The 21,157-nt window shown below is 38.3% G+C and overlaps 2 protein-coding genes across 2 annotated transcripts in view; one reads left to right on the top strand and one right to left on the bottom strand.

Moving 5' to 3' along the window:
- The first annotated feature begins 39 nt into the window (after positions 1-39).
- On the top strand, positions 40-13,745 carry LOC132133561 (ATPase MORC2A-like). Its single transcript, XM_059546440.1, has 26 exons — positions 40-244; positions 854-907; positions 1,030-1,064; positions 1,173-1,241; positions 1,352-1,442; positions 1,540-1,648; positions 1,727-1,886; positions 2,095-2,206; positions 6,031-6,156; positions 6,360-6,439; positions 6,818-6,900; positions 8,184-8,269; positions 8,418-8,558; positions 8,636-8,790; positions 8,868-8,996; positions 9,431-9,536; positions 9,616-9,748; positions 9,827-9,913; positions 10,508-10,801; positions 10,899-11,186; positions 11,438-11,498; positions 11,586-11,724; positions 11,800-11,976; positions 12,060-12,153; positions 12,265-12,453; positions 12,972-13,745. The coding sequence occupies exons 1-26, from the start codon at positions 177-179 to the stop codon at positions 13,038-13,040; spliced, it is 3,135 nt and encodes a 1,044-aa protein (XP_059402423.1). The 5' UTR covers positions 40-176; the 3' UTR covers positions 13,041-13,745.
- LOC132133562 (inner centromere protein-like) overlaps positions 12,460-21,157 on the bottom strand; it is a 53,154-nt gene continuing 44,456 nt past the window's right edge. Inside the window, exon 22 of the mRNA XM_059546442.1 lies at positions 12,460-12,472. The gene's annotated coding sequence lies outside the window, so the exon portion shown is untranslated. The remainder of the gene's footprint in view (positions 12,473-21,157) is intronic.

Below are 21,157 nucleotides of genomic sequence, written 5' to 3'. Positions count from 1 at the left end.
AGTAGATCAATGAATGGTGTTTGCTGATGTGTTTGTTTGTTTTCTAGGTTTTCGGACACTTGATTCTCATCATATGGAAAGAATGTAGATACGAGACGTGAATACTATCAGCTGGTTTTTCTCTTTTTTTTTTTTTTTTTGTTTTTTTTTTTTTACATTAGCTTTATTTTGAGACAATGGCCTACACAAATTACAGCTCATTAAACCGAGCTCAGCTTACCTTTGAATATCTGCACACAAACTCGTAAGTAACAATTTTAGTGTGTTTATATGCACGTGAACCTTAACGTTATGTAATTAAATAACAATGCCATGGTTTTTCCATAATGGAGTTTGGTAAAACCATTCCTATGAGAGAAAAGTCCTGAAACAGGCTACCATGAGGGCTCTGGAAAGGATTTGCATGCTATTTTTGAGATCATGTGCTTGATTTTAAGTATTTAGATTATGCTGCTGTGGGATCGGCAAATATTTTCTTTCTACAGAGCAGCTTGTAGTAGCAATATGTCTAAAAGTCATTAGTTTCCAATGAAATGCTGTGTTTTTCAATTATTGACATTTTGTCAATGCAGAGCTCACTTTTTTATAGCAATGTAGTGCACAGACTATCAATGGCAGTGTAGACAGTGTATATGTTTTTGTAAATCAAACACTAAACAACAATTGGGGAGGATGATGTTTTGTTTATAAATTCCTATGCATTCATATGAATTATTCTTGTATAACAACTCTCCTTTTTGACACATACGTCTGCGTTTATCAGCCATAATCTAAAAAGTAACACATCAATGCAATCAATGGAAAGAGTTATTTATTTTCTGTTGTTGTTGACCAATTATTTTATTACCAACAGGACAACCCACGAGTTTCTTTTTGGAGCTTTAGCCGAACTCGTGGACAACTCAAGGTACAAACACTGTTTTTCCATCAGTAATTATTAAGCATTACTGACATGCCAAATCATACTGAGGAATCATTAAAATGATTTGCACCATTGACGTGAACATTCACTCCATTTCTCTTCTTCAGAGATGCAAATGCCACACGGATAGACATCTATACAGGTTAGATACAATAGTTTTATGATACAGAAATACATTTCAACACTAGCAAAAATATGTATTCGTATTCATCCCAATACATGTTCGTATTCATTTGTAATGGCCAATCAGAAAAGAGACCAGATCTGAGAGGCGGGTTTATGCTGTGTTTCCTCGACGATGGCACTGGAATGGACCCCAGTGAGTAAAGCAAAGAAAACGAAACCCTTCATACTAAAATAAAAATGCATGCATTTCCACTCAACATCTCATACACGACCCAGTGATGACCGTAGAAATGTTTTGAACAGGCGAAGCCACACATGTCATCCAGTTCGGCAAATCAAGCAAACGATTCCCAGAGTCCACTCACATTGGCCAGTATGGAAATGGATTAAAGTCGTAAGTACTATTACACTTTCACCTCAAACCAATAAAAAGCCTGTATCTTGATATTCAAGGGATTTTTTTAATACATAAACTTCCTGGTCTCTTTTAGGGGTTCCATGCGTATTGGGAAGGACTTCATCCTTTTTACCAAAAAAGATGATAAGTTAACGTGTTTGTTTTTGTCGCGAACATTTCATGAGGAAGAGGGTTTGGACGAGGTAAGCAATCGTTGATTTCTGGCAGTCACTCATTCTGAACGAAGAGCAGACGTCTGAGTTATTGACCGGTTCTCGTAGGTGATTGTCCCATTACCCAGTTGGGATGCGAAGACCCAACAGCCTCTGACTCCCGACACGGAGAAGTACGCTACTGAGACTGAACTCATCTTTAAGTATTCACCTTTTAAGAACGAAGAGCAGCTATTCCGCCAGTTCAAGAAGATCGAAGGACCCAGTGGTTTGTTTTTGCAGCTCTTTTATGAAAAATGAAATCTATGTGATTAATCTGATGAGCGAACGAATGCCATTTATAGACATTATACACTTCCCTTCAATATAATTTGCATGTATCAAATAGCACACATGCAACAAAACATTAAAGTTGTTGCACAGTGAGAGTGTCTTGGATTCAGAAGCTGTTAAATCGGAGTTCTGTGTGTTTGTAGGTACGCTGGTTGTAGTTTATAACTTGAAGTTGATGGATAACCGAGAGCCGGAGTTGGATGTGGAGACAGACCACCAGGACATTATGATGGCTGGGACCCCTGTAGAGGGAGTGTGAGTTAACTCGCAAACTATTAGCTGTTCACCTTTCTCTAGATCTTAGCATCAACTGTGATTAAACACACTTGAAGCAATAATTCACACCAAAAGAAAATCTACTGAAAATGTACACACTCTCAGGCCATCCAAAATGTAGAGGTGTTTTGGAGAAATTCAGCATTACATCACTTGCTCACCAAATGATCCTCTGCAGTCAATGGGTGCCGTCAGAATGAAAGTCCAGTGTAAGAAACTGTAGTCTGCCACAACCCAGATTCCACTCCACAATAGATGTTTGATCATGCTCCGTTCCCAAAATGGTTTAGTTATTATAGAGATGAAGAAAGTCAACAGTTATGTTGTTTCTAGATCATTTGGGACACCGAGAACCATCTCGAGATCTTCATTATTCTCAGAATTATTTCTCACACTAAACTACTGATAAAAACATCATAATAACCCACAAGTAATCCACACCACTCCAGTCCATCAATTTTCATTTTGGCAAAGCAAAAAGATGAGTGTTTGTAAGAAACATCCATCATCAAGGTGTTTTAACTTTAAATACTCTATTCTGTCCAAAATACCAGTCTATAATAATAATAAAAACCAAAGCCCATCAACATAATGTTTCGAGCAGTTAGAGAAACTAATATTATGCATTATGGTATTTTAGCCGAAAGCAGCTGTTTAAACTAGGGATTTTAACCGGTTAACCGTTAAGCGACTGTTAAGAATTTTGACCGATTAATACAAACAGTTAGTCATTAATTAATTTATTTTCAGGAATTGATCAAAATATTTAAAAAGGTTTGCTGCATGGTAAAGAGAGGCCTACACTAGGCATACATATATTTAAAAAATTGTTTTTAGAGAAGAAAAACAAAAGTCACGTTTTATTATTACATTAAAAATAGGCCTAATGCGAAAAATGTTTATAAACATTATAATAAACACATAGCTAGGCTATTTTACCACAACAATACTTTCAATAAACAGTATTTAGAAAAGAATAAGAATTAAAAATATAAGAAGCTATAGCAATATAAACAAGTCAAAACTAATTAATTTAGGCCAAAATGAAACCAACGTTGGGTCTCTTTCGACACAAAATCAAATGTTTCTGTATATGAATGGCAAATTATGATTTATGTACATTACTCGCGTTCCAATATCCACGTAAAACCAAATGTTTTGCATAACATCACAGTGGTACCATGATAGCACTTAACGGCACATATTTTACTACATATATAAACTGAGCTGTGTTTTTTTTTCATGTTAGACTGACTGAACTTATGATAATAAACAGGCTGCATTGTTAATGGACCAAAGTGCATGCGGCGTCGGTGCAATCACTAGATTGTTTATTTTTTCCCCAGTGGAAGCCACTACTCTTAGTCAAAAAGATAATCGGAAATTGTAAAAGGTTTGTCTTTATTTGTGTACATTCACAATAAAAACAAATCCTTATGCTTTTGTAGAATAAGCCTAAATAAAAACAGGAGGACGCTTTCTGCCGTCTGGTTTCATTTTGAGCAGCACAAAAATGAACCGAAACTCTGCATACTAGGCTACGTGTTCCACAGTTTTTTGTTCATTTTCTTAATTTAATATTTATGTAAAAATATATTTCTGGTATAGGCATTATTAAATAATTTAATTCAATTCAAGTTTATTTGTAGAGCGCTTTTTACGATACAAATCATTATAAAGCAACTTTACAGAAAATTAATTTTCTACAATATTTAGTAGTAGCTTATCAGTGGTGAGTGTCAGTTTATGTGCATATGACAGGAATTTTTATGTGATTGCATAGTAACAATATTTGTTAGTTCTGTTGTTGATTCAGGGTTAGCATCATCTGATGGATTGTAGCGTGGTACAAGGCTAGTTAGGTACGCAGGAGCTAAACCATTAAGGGCCTTATAGGCAAGTAATAATATTTTATAAATGATACGGAATTTAATAGGTAGCCAGTGCAGAAAATGTTAAATTGGGGTAATATGATCATATTTTCTTGACCTGGTAAGGACTCTAGCTGCTGTGTTTTGTACTACCTGTAGCTTGTTTATTAAAGAAGCAGGACAACCACCTAGAAGTGCATTACAATAGTCCAGTCTAGAGGTCATGAAAGCATGAACTAGCTTTTCTGCATCAGAAACAGAAAGCATATTTCGTAGCTTGGGAATGTTTCTAAGATGGAAGAATGCTGATTTTGTAACATTGGGAATATGGATTTCAATAGACAAGTTGCTGTCTAATATAACACCCAGATTTTTGACTGTAGAGGAAGTAACAATACATCTGTCTAGTTTCAAACTGTAGTCTACTAGATTCGGTGTACTGTTTTTTTGGTCCAATAAGTAATATCTCTGTCTTATCCAAATTTAATAGGTGAAAATCATTGGTCATCCAATCTTTTACGTTTTTAACACACTCTGTTAGTTAAGATAATTTAGAAGTTTCATCTGGTCTCGTTGAGATATATAGTTGAGTATCATCGTCATAACAGTGGAAACTAATCCTGTATTTTCTAATAATATTACCAAGGGGCAACATGTATATTGAAAAAAGAAGAGGACCTAGAACGGATCCTTGTGGCACTCCATATTTTACTGGTGATAAAGGAGATGACTCCCCATTTTAGAACCATCTTAGAGCCTGCTCTTAAATACCTGTATAGTTTTGTAATCGATCTATGAGTATGTCATGATCTATAGAGTTGAATTCAGTTCAATCCTAATTTAAAATAATCTTGTTGGTTAACAGTTAATCAATTAACAAGCATAGGTTGTCGGTTAGAAAAAATAACCGAACTGAACATCCCAAGTTTAAAGTTAAAAATGTCTTAATGATTTGTTTCTTAGAAACACTCATATTTTAGCTTCACAAGACATTAACTGATGGACTGGAGTGGTGTGGATTATTGAAATGTTTTTATCAGCTGTTTGGATTCTCATTTTGACGGCACTCATTCACTTCAGAGGATCCTGTTGTATAGCAAGTGATGCAATGCTACGTTTCTCCAAATCTGTTCTGATGAAAAAACCAAACTCATCTACATTTTTGATGATCTGAGGGTGAGTAAAATTTCAGCAAATTTAAATTTTTGCATGAACTATTCCTATATATGAGCTTAGAAATCCAAAATCCATTGATCTTTCGACATATAAGGGCATTGTATTATAAAAATATCCTGTAAGATTCAGAATTTCAAACTTTCTCATCAGTCTAAAAACATCTTATATTGAAGCTAATCTGCCAAAATGACAGCTTGTGGAATATGACACTTTATGAAGTAATAGTGTGGCTAAACCCCACCTCCACAGAAGATCAATGCCTGCTTCTACATCACTGCTTGTTTAGCTCCACCCATCGATTCTACAGCACTGCCTCTTTAGTCCCGCCCACCGAATCTACATCACTGACTGTTTAGCTCCGCCCACCGATTTGTACATGTATTGTAAATTACGAAACCGGCAAACACAGGTCTAAAAAGAAATCAAACGATAAAGATGCTCCAAAGACAAGAAGACGCTGTGCATTACCAAGTCCTGACCGAGTTGCTTTATTTTACCGTGTTTTTATTTACACACAAGGCACAATTCAACGCAGGATTTTCAGAAAGTCTGAGAGACTGAAGACTAAAAATCTTGACCTTGACCTCTTTAAACCAACCAGTCAACGTCAGCAGGAATTTGGGCCTCCAGGAGCAGAATTGTCATAAACCAACTCATGTTTCTCTGGAGCTGGCATAATGCATTGGTTTTAAACATGTTAATGTAGTGTGGGATGTTTTTCGGTGATGCTGACACATACTTTTGTGTTGTTAACAGGAAGCCAGAGAGGAGGTCGTTCCGTGCGTATGCTGCTGTCCTGTACATCGACCCCAGGATGAGGATCTTCATTCAGGGTCACAAAGTCAGAACCAAGAGATTGTCCTGTTGCTTATATAACCCTAGGTAAACATGAAAAAATATACAAGGTATTTTCACACCAAAATGACTTCTTAATGTTGTGAACTGAGTGGGAAAAAAAATTAGTTTGCATGTTTTTACAAGTAGTTCTTGTAAACTTAAGTGTGAAAACTCTCTCAGAGGTGGTGCCAAAAAATCCTGAATTCATATATATACTCATCTGTGCATTCTTTTCTTTTGTCTTTTAGGATGTACAAATACACATCGACTCGCTTTAAAACTCGTGCGGAGCAGGAGGTCAAGAAGGCAGATCACCTGTCGAAACTTGGTGAGTTTGACCTCACTCCACGTAAACATCTCAAAGTAGACTCGGAAGATATTAATGGAAGTTGACTTCAGGCTTTGTGGCTTCTAAATGGCATTTCCTCTATCTGACCGTTTCTGCTTTTAACCTCTTCAAATACTAAACCACAGGTTTTGACAGGATGTAGCTGCTCATTTTAACACACACACACTCACAGTGGACATTGTTATAAATGCCTCTTTTAGCGCTTCCCTTGATAAAGACTGGAACAAAAAAAGAAGAAATGTAAATGGTTTTGGACTGGATTCTTAGTGAGAGAATTAGACCTGCCAAATGCTGTAAAATCAAACCATCTATGTCACTTTTGTCTCTTTTTGTGCATGTGTTTGACTTCCTCTCTAGCTGAGGAGAAGGCACGAGAGGCCGAGAGTAAAGCTCGTGCACTGGAGTTAAAGCTTGGTGATGACTTATCCAAAGAAGCCCGAGTAAGCCAACCCAACACACACTTCAGACCCAGAAAGGATCTTGATCATAGATCAAAGATCTCAACCTTTCTGTGGAACACGAAAGCAAATTATTACAAGAACGTCCAATGAATAAGGACTGACCTGGGCCATCAACTTAATTTCCCAAAAGCATAGTTTGCCACCTATGGTGACAAGCTCCATCATTACCAGCGTGGTTCAAGGATTTGGTGTTGCCTGAATCCATAGTTTGCAAACAGTGTTGCATTTATGTGGTTGGAACTGCAGCTAGAAGCATAGTTTATTTTAGTAAGGACTTAAATAGATCATGCACTTATGCAAAATAAGCAAACATATAATATAATCTGTTTCTTACATTTCATTAAAATACACTTTTAATTCTATGTCTTTAAGTTTAAGCGATTTCAAGTGCCATTTGTGTACTGTACATGCTCTGGGGATCCCGGAGAAATATGTGTCCCTGGAGCACAAAAGCAGTCTTAGGTCTCTGGGGTATATTTGTAGCAATAGCCAAAAATACATTGTATGGGTCAAAATTATCTATTTTTCTTTCATGCCAAAAATCATTAGGAAATTAAATAAACATCATGTTCCATGAAGATATTTTGTAAATTTTCTACCATAAAAATATCAAAACTTAGTAATATGAATTGCTAAGAATTCATTTGGACAACTTTAAAGATGATTTTCTCAGTATTTAGATTTTTTTTTTTCACCCTCAGATTCCAGATTTTCAAATAGCTGTATATCTGCCAAATATTGTCCTAATAAACCAAACATCAATGGAAAGCTTGTTTATTCTGTATAAATCTCAATTACGAAAAAATTGACACTGGAGTGTAGTCCAGGGTCACATATAATGAAACCTCTGAAATGCATGAGAACAAAAACGGTTCAAATGTTCGATATTTACAGCAGTAATCTCACATTAATTTGGATCTCAAATTGAACTAGCAGACGTTTTAACTTGCTTGATGTCATTACCGACAGCTCTAACCAATGTGATTTGAATTTTACAAAAGCGGCAAAATGCCGGGAAACGTTTGTGAAACATTCAGGAAACACATTCCAGAACATTCTAACATCAGCATAGCAACATGGTTGAAACAAAAACATTCCGATTACCTTGGAAACAGCATAGCCTTGGCAACCTCTGCATTACACAAAACAACTACTCGCATTATCTTCTTGAGTTCTATTTATCAATTAATTCATTAAATGTCAATATCAAAGTGCTTATTGGTTTTTCATGAGTGCGTTTTATTTTCTGTCACTGATTTCAGGCCGCACTGAGAAAGGCACAAGATTCGGCTGTGGCGTTACGTGCCGAAGCTACTAGAAAACAAGCCATCCATGCATCCAAACAAAAGTAATCCGCACCCACAAACACAACATGACTTCTTAAAGTATGCCTGGAAATGTTTCAAGCTTGTTTTTTTTATATTTGACTTTAGTCTACTGTATATTCACGAAACACATTGTTTCCAGCAGTGTTTTGTCTGTTCTTCAAATTTCAGAGCTTTGAAAGAGCCCAAGGAGCTGAACTTTATCTTTGGCGTGAACATCGAGAGACGAGACCAGGATGGAATGTTCGTCTATAACTGCAGCCGTCTAATTAAGATGTACGAGAAGACGGGACCACAGCTGGAGGGAGGAATGTGAGTGGAAAAAAAACAAGCTGATGTGCAAGAGTAGCATTACCAGTAATGATGACCACTGTCTGTGTGTCTACCAGGGCCTGTGGGGGTGTTGTCGGAGTAGTGGATGTTCCCTATCTAGTGCTCGAGCCAACACACAACAAGCAGGACTTTGCAGATGCTAAAGAATACAGACACTTACTGAGAGCCATGGGAGAATATCTCGCTCAGTACTGGAAGGACATTGGTATAGGTCAGTCCGTGTGGCTTCTTTTTGATAGTAATATGCGCAGACATACTGTATATATGAAATATTGTTTCCCTCAACAGCTCAGAAGGGTATAGTGAAATTCTGGGATGAATTTGGTTATTTGTCGGCCAACTGGAACTCCGTTCCATCAAATGAACTTCGGTTTCGCAGACGGAGGACCATGGAGATCCCGGTCACCATCCAGTGTGGTACGAACAGTCAGCCCTTCAAAAAGTTCCTTTAACATGCCAAAATATTTATGTATAAATTACATTTCTTAGTCATCAAGATTACTGATTTGATCCTAATTCCTCATCCGTAGTATTACGCTTTAGTGCAAAATCTAAGAATAATGTCGCTTCAATTACTGACAATTGTTAAGGACTGGTGTATTTTTACAATTTTTTTATATGAGAAGCGATCAGACGTTACTATTTTTGCCTGATAGATACTAAAAAGAGTCAAAATTGCTAAGCTTACATTAAAGGAGCGTCTTAAGCCTTATATAGGGACTAGAGTTAAGAGTTCGTTTGACTTGGGCCAGGAAAGAACCACCCGAAACATCCTGGCAACCACATAGCAATGCTAATTGCTATTTGCAATGCTTTTATTTTCTTCATGTTTTCAATCTTGTTTCCTGTAGATAAGTGTCTGAAGTGGCGGACGCTACCATTTCAGATGGATGCCGTGGACAAACGGTACCCAGACAGCTGGATGTGTCTCATGAACCCCGACGGAACCCAGGACAGGTTTGGAGAATAGATACCAGAGGCATTCTAATCGTTCAAGACTTCTATTCCTTTGTTTGTTATTGGTCTGTTCTGTTAGGTGTGATGCTCCTGAGCAGAAGCAGAATTTGCCCATTGGTGTTTTGAAAAAGGACATCAAGTCATCAGAGGATAAACAGAAAGATCTATCCGAGAAAATCCGTCAGCAGCAAGAAAAACTGGAGTCCTTGCAGGTCTGTCTAACATCTCCATGCTCTGAGCCTTTCTGTGTTCATTTTGTGTAAATTAATGTTTGGTTTCTCCTCATTCAGAAAACCACAACAATAAAATCAGCAGCAGATTTAAAACGGCTCCCTCTGGATGTTAGTACAAAACCTGCAGAAGAGCGCATGCCTCAGGTACAGCGTCTGCATGTGGATAAATCTCACCAAAAAAAAATGTCTAGGTTATATTTCAGCCAAAATATCGAAAGGAAAAATCTGAATTTTCTGCATCGCAATTAAAGGAATAGTTGAATGAAAATTCTGTAATGTAATGTCATTCCAAACTTATAAGACTTTATTAATTTTAGCTCATTTTTTGAGCACATTTTCTGGCTAAAATTTCAATGTCATAATGCATCTAGACTTTTGAACTTTTCATAATACTGATTTCTTTTTAAAGCACACCATATAAATACTAGATTAACCTAATTTATATCATACATCTTTTGTTGACATTACAGTATGATAACTAGAGGGGAAAACATGCTTAATTTTCAGGAAGATAATTGTCCTAAAAGTAGGCTTAATTTTTTTTTTATGCAAAATATATTTTCTTAGATTTTGGTTTTTATAATTTCCTATTTCTTTAATTTTTTTTTATATTTAGGTAAAGTATTTATTAAATATTTTAATAAGGTAAAGGTGACCTAGACATATTTTTGACAGGTTTCATGCTATGCAAAAAATAAATATCCATTAAAATTTTAACTTAAGTATCCTCCCTAATAGCCGACCCGCTCATCTCAGCGAGCAGCGCCCCGCCCCAGATCCCCTCCTCTCCCCGCAGTGGTTAGAAAAGCTGTCAGTCAGCCACAAATAGCAAAAACTCCTCCCCCTAAAGCCACACCTCCTTCACGACCGACCCGGACCCCACCAGCTCCTCCCCCTCCATCCAAAGTGAAATCATCACCAGCTCCTGCAACGAAGGCAACAAAACCCGCTGCCAAACCTGTAGCTCCGCCCCCACCGCCGCCCACAAAAACACCAGCTCGCAGAAGCGCCACGCAGAGCCGCACTACTACAGTAAGTTATCTCATGTACTCAAACTTTAAATATATGGTGCTTTAATGCTGATCGTGACAAAATATTACAACAAACTGATATGTGGTTTTTCTGTCAGCCATCATCCGCCAAGACTGCTAGCAAACAAACTCCAACCAACAAGAAAGGAAACGTAAAGAAAGGTAGAGTCCAGGAAGAGAAGGATGCAGAGGAAGAAGAAAGTGAAGAGGAGGAAGAAGAAGAAGAGGAGGAGGACGAAGAAGACAGTGCATCAGAAGAGGATGAACCTCAACCTAAAAAATCAAAGATGGTGGCGTCTGTTCAGGCTCGAGGGAAAGCTGCAGTGGAAAAAAAAACACCGACACCAGCAGCAGCTGAAGCAGCTGTCAAACAGACCAGTGCTGAGGTAACATTCACACCTCGTTACCAGAGTGAAACTGGGATAAATACACACTTAAAGAAAGTTCAACCTAAAATGTTCTGAAATTGTATGGTATGAATTTTTCTTCATCAAAATAGAATAGAAAATGTAGCATTGCATCACTTGCTCCGCAATGGATCTTCTGCAGTGAATGGGTGCCGTCAGAATGAGAGTCCAAACAGCTCACAGAATTATTCCTCTAAAGTATTTGTAATTGGTTTTAATTCCACCAACAGGTTATCGCAAATAGCACTAATGAAGACCTGAAGAAAGATGCTGCAAAAAATGCACAGAAAGGTAAGATTTGAAAATTTTTGCATTATAAATGGATAAATCCAATTTTGGCGCATGATTTATTGATCTAACAAACTGTTGGTGTTGTAGATAAAGGAATGCAGGTGGAGGCAAAAGTGAACGGCGAGTGGTTCACGGGTCGTGTAACCGCAGTAGAGACGGGAAAGGAGAGCGTACGCTGGAAGGTCAAGTTCGACTATGTTCCCATGAACACTCCAAGAGACCGCTGGTACATGCACAAACACACAAATCAACACATCTGTCGCTTGCGACTTCAGAATGTTTAATTTGTGTTTGTTTTCAGGGTGTTTAAGGGCAGCGATGACGTCCGTCTCATGCGTCCCGCCTCTCCAGAGTCCAGAAGTCCAGACACCAATCAGGGTCCAGCACGGTCTGTAACTCCGCCCACCGCTGCTGAGCCTGACACGACTCAGAGCGGGCCGAGCAGAGAGACCACGGAAGGCCTTGTGTCCATGATAAGGTGTGTTTGTGGTCTCTTCTTCTGATGATAATAAGTGCATTCTGTGTGTATTTGAACCCTCCATTCATGTTTGTTTGGCACAGGACGTTGCTACGGTATTTCTTCCCTCCGGATTTCCGAATCCCTAAAGATTCTGTGAACACTATGAGTGCTGAGGACCTTGTGGCCTTTCCCATCGTGAGTGCAGACCATCGTTGCTGCTACATGGAATCCTTCAGAGATATTTATATCAAAGCTAAATTGTTTGGGTGCATGCACGTATTAATTGATTAATCTTATGAATTGCAGAAAGAGTATTTCCAGCAGTATGAGGCCGGACTGCAGAGTTTGTGTAACTCCTACCAAACTCGGGCAGAGTCACGTGCACGAGCCGTGGAGGAGAAAAGCAGCGGGGCAGAAGCCAAACTCAAAGAATCTGAGGAGAAACTGCGCAAACTCCGAACCAACATCGTCGCTCTTCTGCAGAAAGTCCAGGAGGTCTGAGAAAAACACACACTTTACTGCATTTACACACAAAACAACACTCCTGTGTAAATCAGTTTTGCTGTTAGTTTTGATTTTGTCGGCTGTTGTCAAAGAGAAATATTGTTTATTAGTAGTGCCGTCAAGCGATTAATCGCATCCAAAATAAAAGTTTTTGTGTATGCTTTGTATATTTATCATGTACATATAAATACACACACACAGACACACACACGCATGCATGCATGTTTATATATGAAATACTAATATTTATACATAAGTTATACCTGAATATATATATATATGCATGTAAATATTACAAATATATACATGTATGGTTGTGTATTATATAGTTTATATACATAATAAATATACACATTTTGTATACAAAACCTGTTTTGGATGTGATTAATCACGATTAATTATTTGACGGAACTAATTTAAATTACCGTTTAGAATTATCAACGGAAACAGATTGGTCTTTTTGGAAGTTTAACATGGATTCCTTTATTCATGTTTATTTTGTTCCACAGGACATTGAGATCAGCAGTGACGATGAGCTGGATGCCTACATTGAAGATTTGGTCACAAAGGGAGAGTGAAATACTGTATCTCCTCTGTTTTACCTTCATTTTCACTCTCTAAATGTTGTTCATGCATCCTATGTGTTCTGACGGTCGACTGGAGACGATTGCTGGTCGGCTACATCTCCATCCCTGTACTGTAACAATGCAGCAAGAGCTTCATTGCCAACTTCAACGCAGTTTTCGGTTCAAAACACCACTCAGGCCATCAACTCAGCCGTGGAGCAGATTGAACTTGTGGGCCGCAGGTGATAAGAGATTCAAACGGTTTCATAGAGCCTGGAGTTTGAAATCTTTCTTTGGTTTTACTCTATATGAAGATTTTGAGTTCATGTTGGCTGTGTTTTAAGGTCTCAGTGTTGTAAAGCTTCATTGTCAACCTGATTTCATGGAAGAGTCTGCAGTTGTTCTCACAGCTCGCATTGATTCCTGTCAAATCAGTTTTGACTTTTTTTGTTTAAAAGTTGGCTTTAAGTTGCTGCTATGTTATCCGAAATTCTCAAGTTTTGAGTTACTTCCAGTTCCATTGTCCATGTACATGGATGTGATTGTGTTTGTTTTAGTTTTTTTTAAATCCTCCAGTTTCCGTTTTTTTGTTGGTGAATAAACACTGATCTGATGCTGATAACCTTTACAGTTACAGTATTAAGTCTTCATCTTTATATCTGGAAATATTTTTTTAAAAGTTTTATTAAAACGGTCCAATAAAGTTTAGGATGCACATGTGGTCTTATGATTCTGTTTGTCCTTGGGACTTCCAATTATGGTCTTCACATGTAAATTTCTTTATTTTTTATTTTCTTTTATTTATTTGATGAATGCATTCAACAATTCACTGAAATGAAATGACAGGCTTTTAAGTTAGTTTTAAACTATTATCCAGTGAAAATATATTTAATTGGAATGTTGAAACTGAATGTAATTACATCTATTTGATATATACCATGTTTTTATAAAGGTATGGAGAAAATATATCTTTTTACATTCCCAGAGGTAAGTTATTCAGTGAAATTCAACCTTAATTTTAAAACTTTATAAGTGATACATCGCATTTTGTTTTGTGTGAAGGGTTTGTTGTTCCTGGAAATTTAAGTCAATGAGTTAGATATGTATCATACCTTTATAGGAAATTCCTATCAATATATTCTTTTAAATATTCAAATTTGCAGGCTTGGCTTTGAGCAAGAGTTGACAGGGATGGTGCGAACGTTCACTCTTGTTATGAATGAGAAAACTCTTCAACTGCTGAAGCCTGATTTGTTCAAGTTCGTGTAGCTACAAACCAATGGAGCTTTAGCCTGCCAAAAGGGCCTGCTATATCGGTCTAAGTTGGTCCGCAGCGCCATTAATCAGATTATTCTCCTTCAGCGACGAGGATCATCTCTTTACAGACTCTTCTGCAAGCAAGGAGCTGTGAAGAAGCTCCAGCTCTGCTCACCACCGTGGAAGAAGCCAAAAGCTGCGACGTAAGCATCACTGCAGGCATCCGGAGCTAAATGCAAATTTCAGCGCCCGTTGCTTCAAATGCAGCGCCGCTTGGATTCCCACTTTGTCATCTTGACTAATGTTACAGAGGCTGGTGATTCTGTAACAGACAAAGTGGGAATCCAAGTGCAAGCTTTAATTCAGAGAGCGTAGTAGAAACGGGCAGGATCAACGCATTAGCAACCAATAACAGCAGAGACAAGGCAAAAGAGTAATCCAGATAAACAGGCGTAGGTCAGGGCAGGCAGCAAAGTATCAAAAAACAAGGAAATAGTCCAAGATCAAAACACAGAAACTAGGAAGGCAAGACAACAGGAGGCTAAACATTCAATCACCAACGATGTGTGAGCATGTGTGTGTGCTGTTCTTATAGTGTGAGACTGATGAGGTGATGAGAGACAGGCAGGGGCGTCGGACTGGGGGGGTAAAGGGTACCGAGTACCCAGGGCCCGAGGCAGGGGGGGGGCCCTTAGACGTCAGTTTTCTATACATACATATACATGCACTAACATTTGTATAGCATTTATGTACAACTAAAAAAGTTCCTGTGCAAAACTAAACTTGTAGTTAGGCGCTGGTTTGGTATAAAAAAGTCATTTTCATGCTGTGCAGGGCCCCACACCCCTCTCGAATCAATGCAAATGGTACGACCCGCAGGCCAGGTGCTTCTGCTGCGGACCCGCGGTGATTGAATCAGTTGATGAGACAGGAGCTGGAGTGAGCCGTGAAGAGTCATGTCTCTCCTTAAGAAAGGAAAATCAGGGGCTCAAAAACGAAAAGAGAAGCAGAATAAAGAGAGAAGGGCAAATGAGGGCAAGCAGTTGCTCACAAATTTTTTTGAAAAGAGAGGTGAGCTCCAAATGCATCATCAAGCATTGACATTGTTTTAACATAAATATCTACTCCCGGTAGAATAGCATACATTTATGTTTGCATTTATGAATAATATACCAATACTTTATAGTATCACACCCTTCATAGCGAGCAAACAATGTTTCTGATTATTACATGGCTTGGCTGAATTCCAATGTAGAATGCGGTCTGTTATTTCTTGATAACAGACCGCTGCCATGAAAAACAGCGCGTTGCTATGGACGCGGAACGGACTATTTTCTTTGGCGGAAGCAATACAATCGTTTTTAAATCAATAAACTCTTCTGCTGCAGTTCTCCCCACTCTCAGAGTCAGAAGTTTACATGAAAACACTGTATATTTCCCTCCATTGTCAAAATCTAACACCCGCGAAAACACAGATCGTTAGCGCCTATTTTACCGCATTGTTATGCAAATTAGCTCGCACACGCTCTTACATTAAGTACAGGATTGTTCTCAGTATAATAATGCACATCTTAATGATTGAAAAATGACTTATTTTAAAACATAATTCAAAGACTGAATGTCTAGTTTGGCGGTTAGTTTACCCTGTGATTCTATAGTCTAGTCTGCATTTATTTTAAACAGACAAATAATCATCAATTATCTTGTACTTAGCCTACACTTTAAAAAAAAGGTATTGTGACAATAAAGGATATTTTAGCAACCATTTGAAGCCATATATTTCAGTTTCAGAGTCAGACCCTGCAGCAGCAGGCCCCTCATCATGGCTAGGTGAAAGCAGTGACAGTGAGGTGGATGTGAGTGTGACAGTGAGACAAGGTGAGCTTTTTAACACTTAGTAATTAGTAATTAAGTGTTAAGAGGAAATAAGCAAAATTAGTACATTGTTATTGTACACATTTAAACTTTAAAGTGTAATTACTAATTACAGTTTAAAGTTTACAGTTTAAAGTTTAAATGTGTACAATAACAATGTACCCATTTTGTTTATTTCCTCTTGTAGCAGAGGCAGAAATAGAAGATGAGGTTGATATAAGTGATCAGAGGGAAAGTGAAGAATGTGATGAAGGTAGTCAGGAGCAGGAGGACAGAGCTGAAGAGGAAAGAGAAGAGAATGAGAGACTTAGGGATACTGGAGAGGGATTGTCAGAGGACCCAGGATTATGGCCAACAACTCTTACTGATAAGCACAGGAAAACTATTGTTCAAATGCTAGCAAAAAACTGGACTTTAAAGACCTGATCAGCAAATTTGCGCATGCAAAGACCCGTCAATGGGCATTTAGTAAAAACTGACATTATTTAGTTTGTGTTTCAGACCAAAGTTTTTCTCATTTGGTATGGTCATTTTCAGAACTGCTTTACAGTATATTTGATTTAGTCCAGGTTTGGACCTGCTAGACCTTTTGTCATCTCAGTAAGTAGTACTTTCGACAATAAAACAAAAATATATTAATCAGAGTGTGGCCTATTTTGTTTACATTTTAAGTGTTTTTATGATAAAAATGCAATACCTTACCCATTGGTATCACTATGGTATTGGGGGCCCAGCAAGATGGTTTGTACCCAGGGCCCAAAATTTGGTGCTACGCCCCTGGAGACAGGTGATTGCAATTGATGATGAGTCCGGGCAAAGGATTATAGGAAATGTAGTCCTGGCTGAAGTGGCAAGAGTCTGGAATGGAGTGGCCTCTAATGAAGCTCATGGGCATTCCAGGTAGAGATTGTGACAGTAATATAGTACTACACTGACAAAAGTATTAGAAGACAAACCAGCTGGTTAAGGAGTCACTAAAGCCGGTGTTTAACATGAAGATGAAGCTGTTTTGAGAGCACAGGGCTCTGGTGCTGAACCCTGCCAGCAGAGTCCAACCTGTGGCAAAAAGGACATGAAAAAATAAATATGAAATAATCTTCAGTCAACAGAGAGTGGAACGGTTTGGTTAAAGGTGAGCATTGTAATGTGCCTTCAGTAGATAGAGGACACTGGTGCTGATTAAAGGCTGTATACGTCTCCGTCCCATAAGAATTAAGTTTGACATCAATTAATTGATGCTCAGATAATGTCAAATGGGAATAATCTGCACGGAATAATTTTATTTGCTTGCTGCAGAGACTCATGCTGTTTTTAATGCGAGAGCATTTGGGCCTAGCCTACACTGTATCTGTTTTACAAAGCGAAAAACTACCCTGATAACACATGTACATCACGAAGATGTCTGTTAGACGTTTGCATTAACATCTGCATTAACATTTTAGAGAGTTTCCTCACCTACAATACGTCTATATGACGTTTATCTATCAGATGTCAAATAGATGTTTAGAAGATATGTCTTGTATGTAATGTAAATGTAAAACTGTTATCTTAAAGCCATCTATCAGATGTTTGTACACAGCAGATGCTTTACAGATGAAGTAAACAAATATCTTGAAGAAGTACCTGTGAGATCTGGGAATTTTGGTTATGTATGTGCGTCCATTATGCAAAGATAATGGGGGGGGAAGGCCTGAAAACCTGCCACGTGAATCTCAGACAGTCCTCATTTTAAAAACGCCCCGCGCTGGAGTCTCACTTCAGTGGCGCGCTCTCACCATCAGCTTTCATTCATACAGTGTTCTGGTTGTGCTCTCTCTCGTGTGCATTCACTCTCATGAATATTTCTCAGAGTAGTGCTGGTCTCGGCACCGTGCTGCCTCTTACTAGTTTCGAGAATATACTTTTGTTTCTCTTCAGTATAATTCTCGCCACAGCCATCATTTTTATCAACGTGTCCGTGTTCGTGTCCATCGTGATGAACAGATCCCTGCGCAGCGAGAACCGCTTCATGTACATGCTCAGCACGTGTCTGAGTGACTTCTGCTCGGGTGTCTCCTATTATTATGTTGGAGTTATGGATGTACGCGATTATTATGACTCCCCGACTCGCACTTTCACCATCGTTCACACTTTCTTGGGTCTGTCCTATATGGCGATTCTGGCCGCGCAAGCGGACCGCTACCACGCGGTCTCAGCGCCTTTCAAATACTCGCAGCGCATGACGCGCAACAGAACCCTGCTGGTGATTCTGGCCTACTGGGTTTATGCTTTTCTCATAGTGGCTGTTAATAATTTGGTGCCTATGGGAGTTGCTAAAAGAGTGACTGGTTTTGGTACTTTTGTGGTGAACACTTTCACCGTCATTATCATGATTGTGTTGAACGTCAGTGTTCTACATCGCCAAATTTCAGCTGGAGCGCGAACCCCCGAGCGAGGAACGCGACAACAAGCGCGCGTCCGTTTATCTCATCATAATAGTGGCCGTGTGTTTTCTGATCGCGTGGTTGCCGCTTTTTCTTCATGTTATTATATGTAACTTCACTGGGTCTACTTCCTATTTGTTCAGAAATGAGGGCACAGACCCCCTGCGCATTCTGGCGCGTCTCAATGCAGTCATCACACCATTACTGTACATCAGAGGCTGTACTGCACTCAGGAGCACCATCATGATTCAAGTCTGGAGAATAGCATGCTACAAGAGGAAACGATAAAACTATCACACACTAAACACATGCAGTTTCTCATAGCAAATCTAAAAATAGAAATGTATAAGCCTGAAGATAAAAAAATAATAATCTTTGTCAAGTATTGGGTCTTTCTGATTCAACCTTTTATATTTTCTTTGTTGGACTCATATGTTTGACATATTATGGCAAAAGTTAACTCAACTGAAGCTTAACTCCACTGAAAATCTTTGGATGTGCTGAGTCAACTTTTCAGAGTGGTTCAATCCTCCCATTGTCAATACAAGATCTCAGCCAAACGTGCAACTCTTGATGGAAATAAATGCTGTGATGCTGCATAATGTAGTCAAAACAATGGCACAACTAAAGCATGGTACTCAAAGCTAAACGCAAAAGGTGCTCCAACAAAATGTTAGTGCAATTTTATTTTTTATTTTATTTTTTTGTTATTTTGGCTAGGCAGGGTATATTTAAATATTCAGTTAGTTTCATGTCCCTTTCCTTCTTTCCATGTGACATGTCTGTTGTGTCTTGAAATAGCATTTAATAAGGCAAATGCTTATGCTTCTTAATTTTACGTTCTTAGGAACTAATTTGTTGAAGGCAGATTAATTATATAAGTGCCAAGATAACACTGTTTATGTGACGTCTGTATGTACAAGCTATATGACTGATGAGTGTTCTTTTTCTGTGAATCTATATATGTGTCCAAAGAAAACTTCTTTTTTTATGCACTGTATTATTGGCTTGTGTAAAAGCCAAAGTGTGCTAATTGCTTTAAACGTTATTTTAAATTAATGACTTTTTATTTTTATTTCATTTGTAGCGCAAATAGTTTTATTTAATATAATTCCTTCCCCAGTTATTTTATACACTCCTAAAAACACAAATAACTAAAAAAGAAAAATGTATATGCACATGAAATCTTAAAATGAGTGCAATGTTTATAAATTGCAGTTGTTATTTACTGTATGTCTGTGTTCCTTCAGCCTTACATGAGACCTTCAGTCTTCTAATGTGCTGCTTTGTGAGTAACTAAAAAATTAAATCCTTTCCTTAAACCTTAAACACACCTGAGTGTACAAAAGTTTATTTTCAAAAATATTTTCAAACATATTTTTAAGTTATTGATTTTTTTGTTTTTGTTCAAATGTGATGCATATTTCATTCATGAATATAAAGTAATTTAAAACGAAATTACTATCTAAAAATGTGCTACCTATACTGTTGAGCCCCCACAAAATGGCTTTAATTTAAATAAAAAAAAAATGCAAAACAGGTGTATTCAAGTTATTTGTTCTGTATTTTATTAAGGCCCATTTTAAAATATATAAAATTGCATTTTATATATTTTTTGCATATCACCATTGCATATCACCATTGACCTCTATAGGCTGATAAACTTTTGGTTATACATGATATTCATACATTGAGTTATGGAAAAAACGCTGAAAATGAACGTGGATTTGCGCATCTTCTCAGTTAACAACGGCTCTGTGTAGTAACAGCTGCTCTATGTGAAATCACGCACCTGATGGAATTTACCGCTGATTAGAGAACCGGCTTTACTGACGAGATGCGCATTAACGATCAGCCGATCGTGATCGGAGCACCCCTAATTCATACAGTGTTCTGGTTGTGCTCTCTCTCTTATGAATATTTCTCAGAGTAGTGCGGGTCTCGGCACCGTGCTGCCTCTTACTAGTTTCGAGAATATACTTTTGTTTCTCTTCAGTATAATTCTCGCCACAGCCATCATTTTTATCAACGTGTCCGTGTTCGTGTCCATCGTGATGAACAGATCCCTGCGCAGCGAGAACCGCTTCATGTACATGCTCAGCACGTGTCTGAGTGACTTATGCTCGGGTGTCTCCTATTATTATGTTGGAGTTATGGATGTACGCGATTATTATGACTCCCCGACTCGCACTTTCTACATTGTTCCCATTTTCTTGGGTCTGTCCTAAATGGCGATTCTGGCCGCGCAAGCGGACCGCTACCACGCGGTCTCAGCGCCTTTCAAATACTCGCAGCGCATGACGCGCAACAGAACCCTGCTGGTGATTCTGGCCTACTGGGTTTATGCTTTTCTCATAGTGGCTGTTAATAATTTGGTGCCTATGGGAGTTGCTAAAAGAGTGACTGGTTTTGGTACTTTTGTGGTGAACATTTTCACCGTCATTATCATGATTGTGTTGAACGTCAGTGTTCTACATCGCCAAATTTCAGCTGGAGCGCGAACCCCCGAGCGAGGAACGCGACAACAAGCGCGCGTCCGTTTATCTCATCATAATAGTGGCCGTGTGTTTTCTG

Source organism: Carassius carassius, chromosome 50 (assembly GCF_963082965.1).
Source record: "Carassius carassius chromosome 50, fCarCar2.1, whole genome shotgun sequence".
Lineage (NCBI taxonomy): Eukaryota > Metazoa > Chordata > Actinopteri > Cypriniformes > Cyprinidae > Carassius > Carassius carassius.
This window is presented reverse-complemented; position numbering and strand designations above follow the sequence as displayed.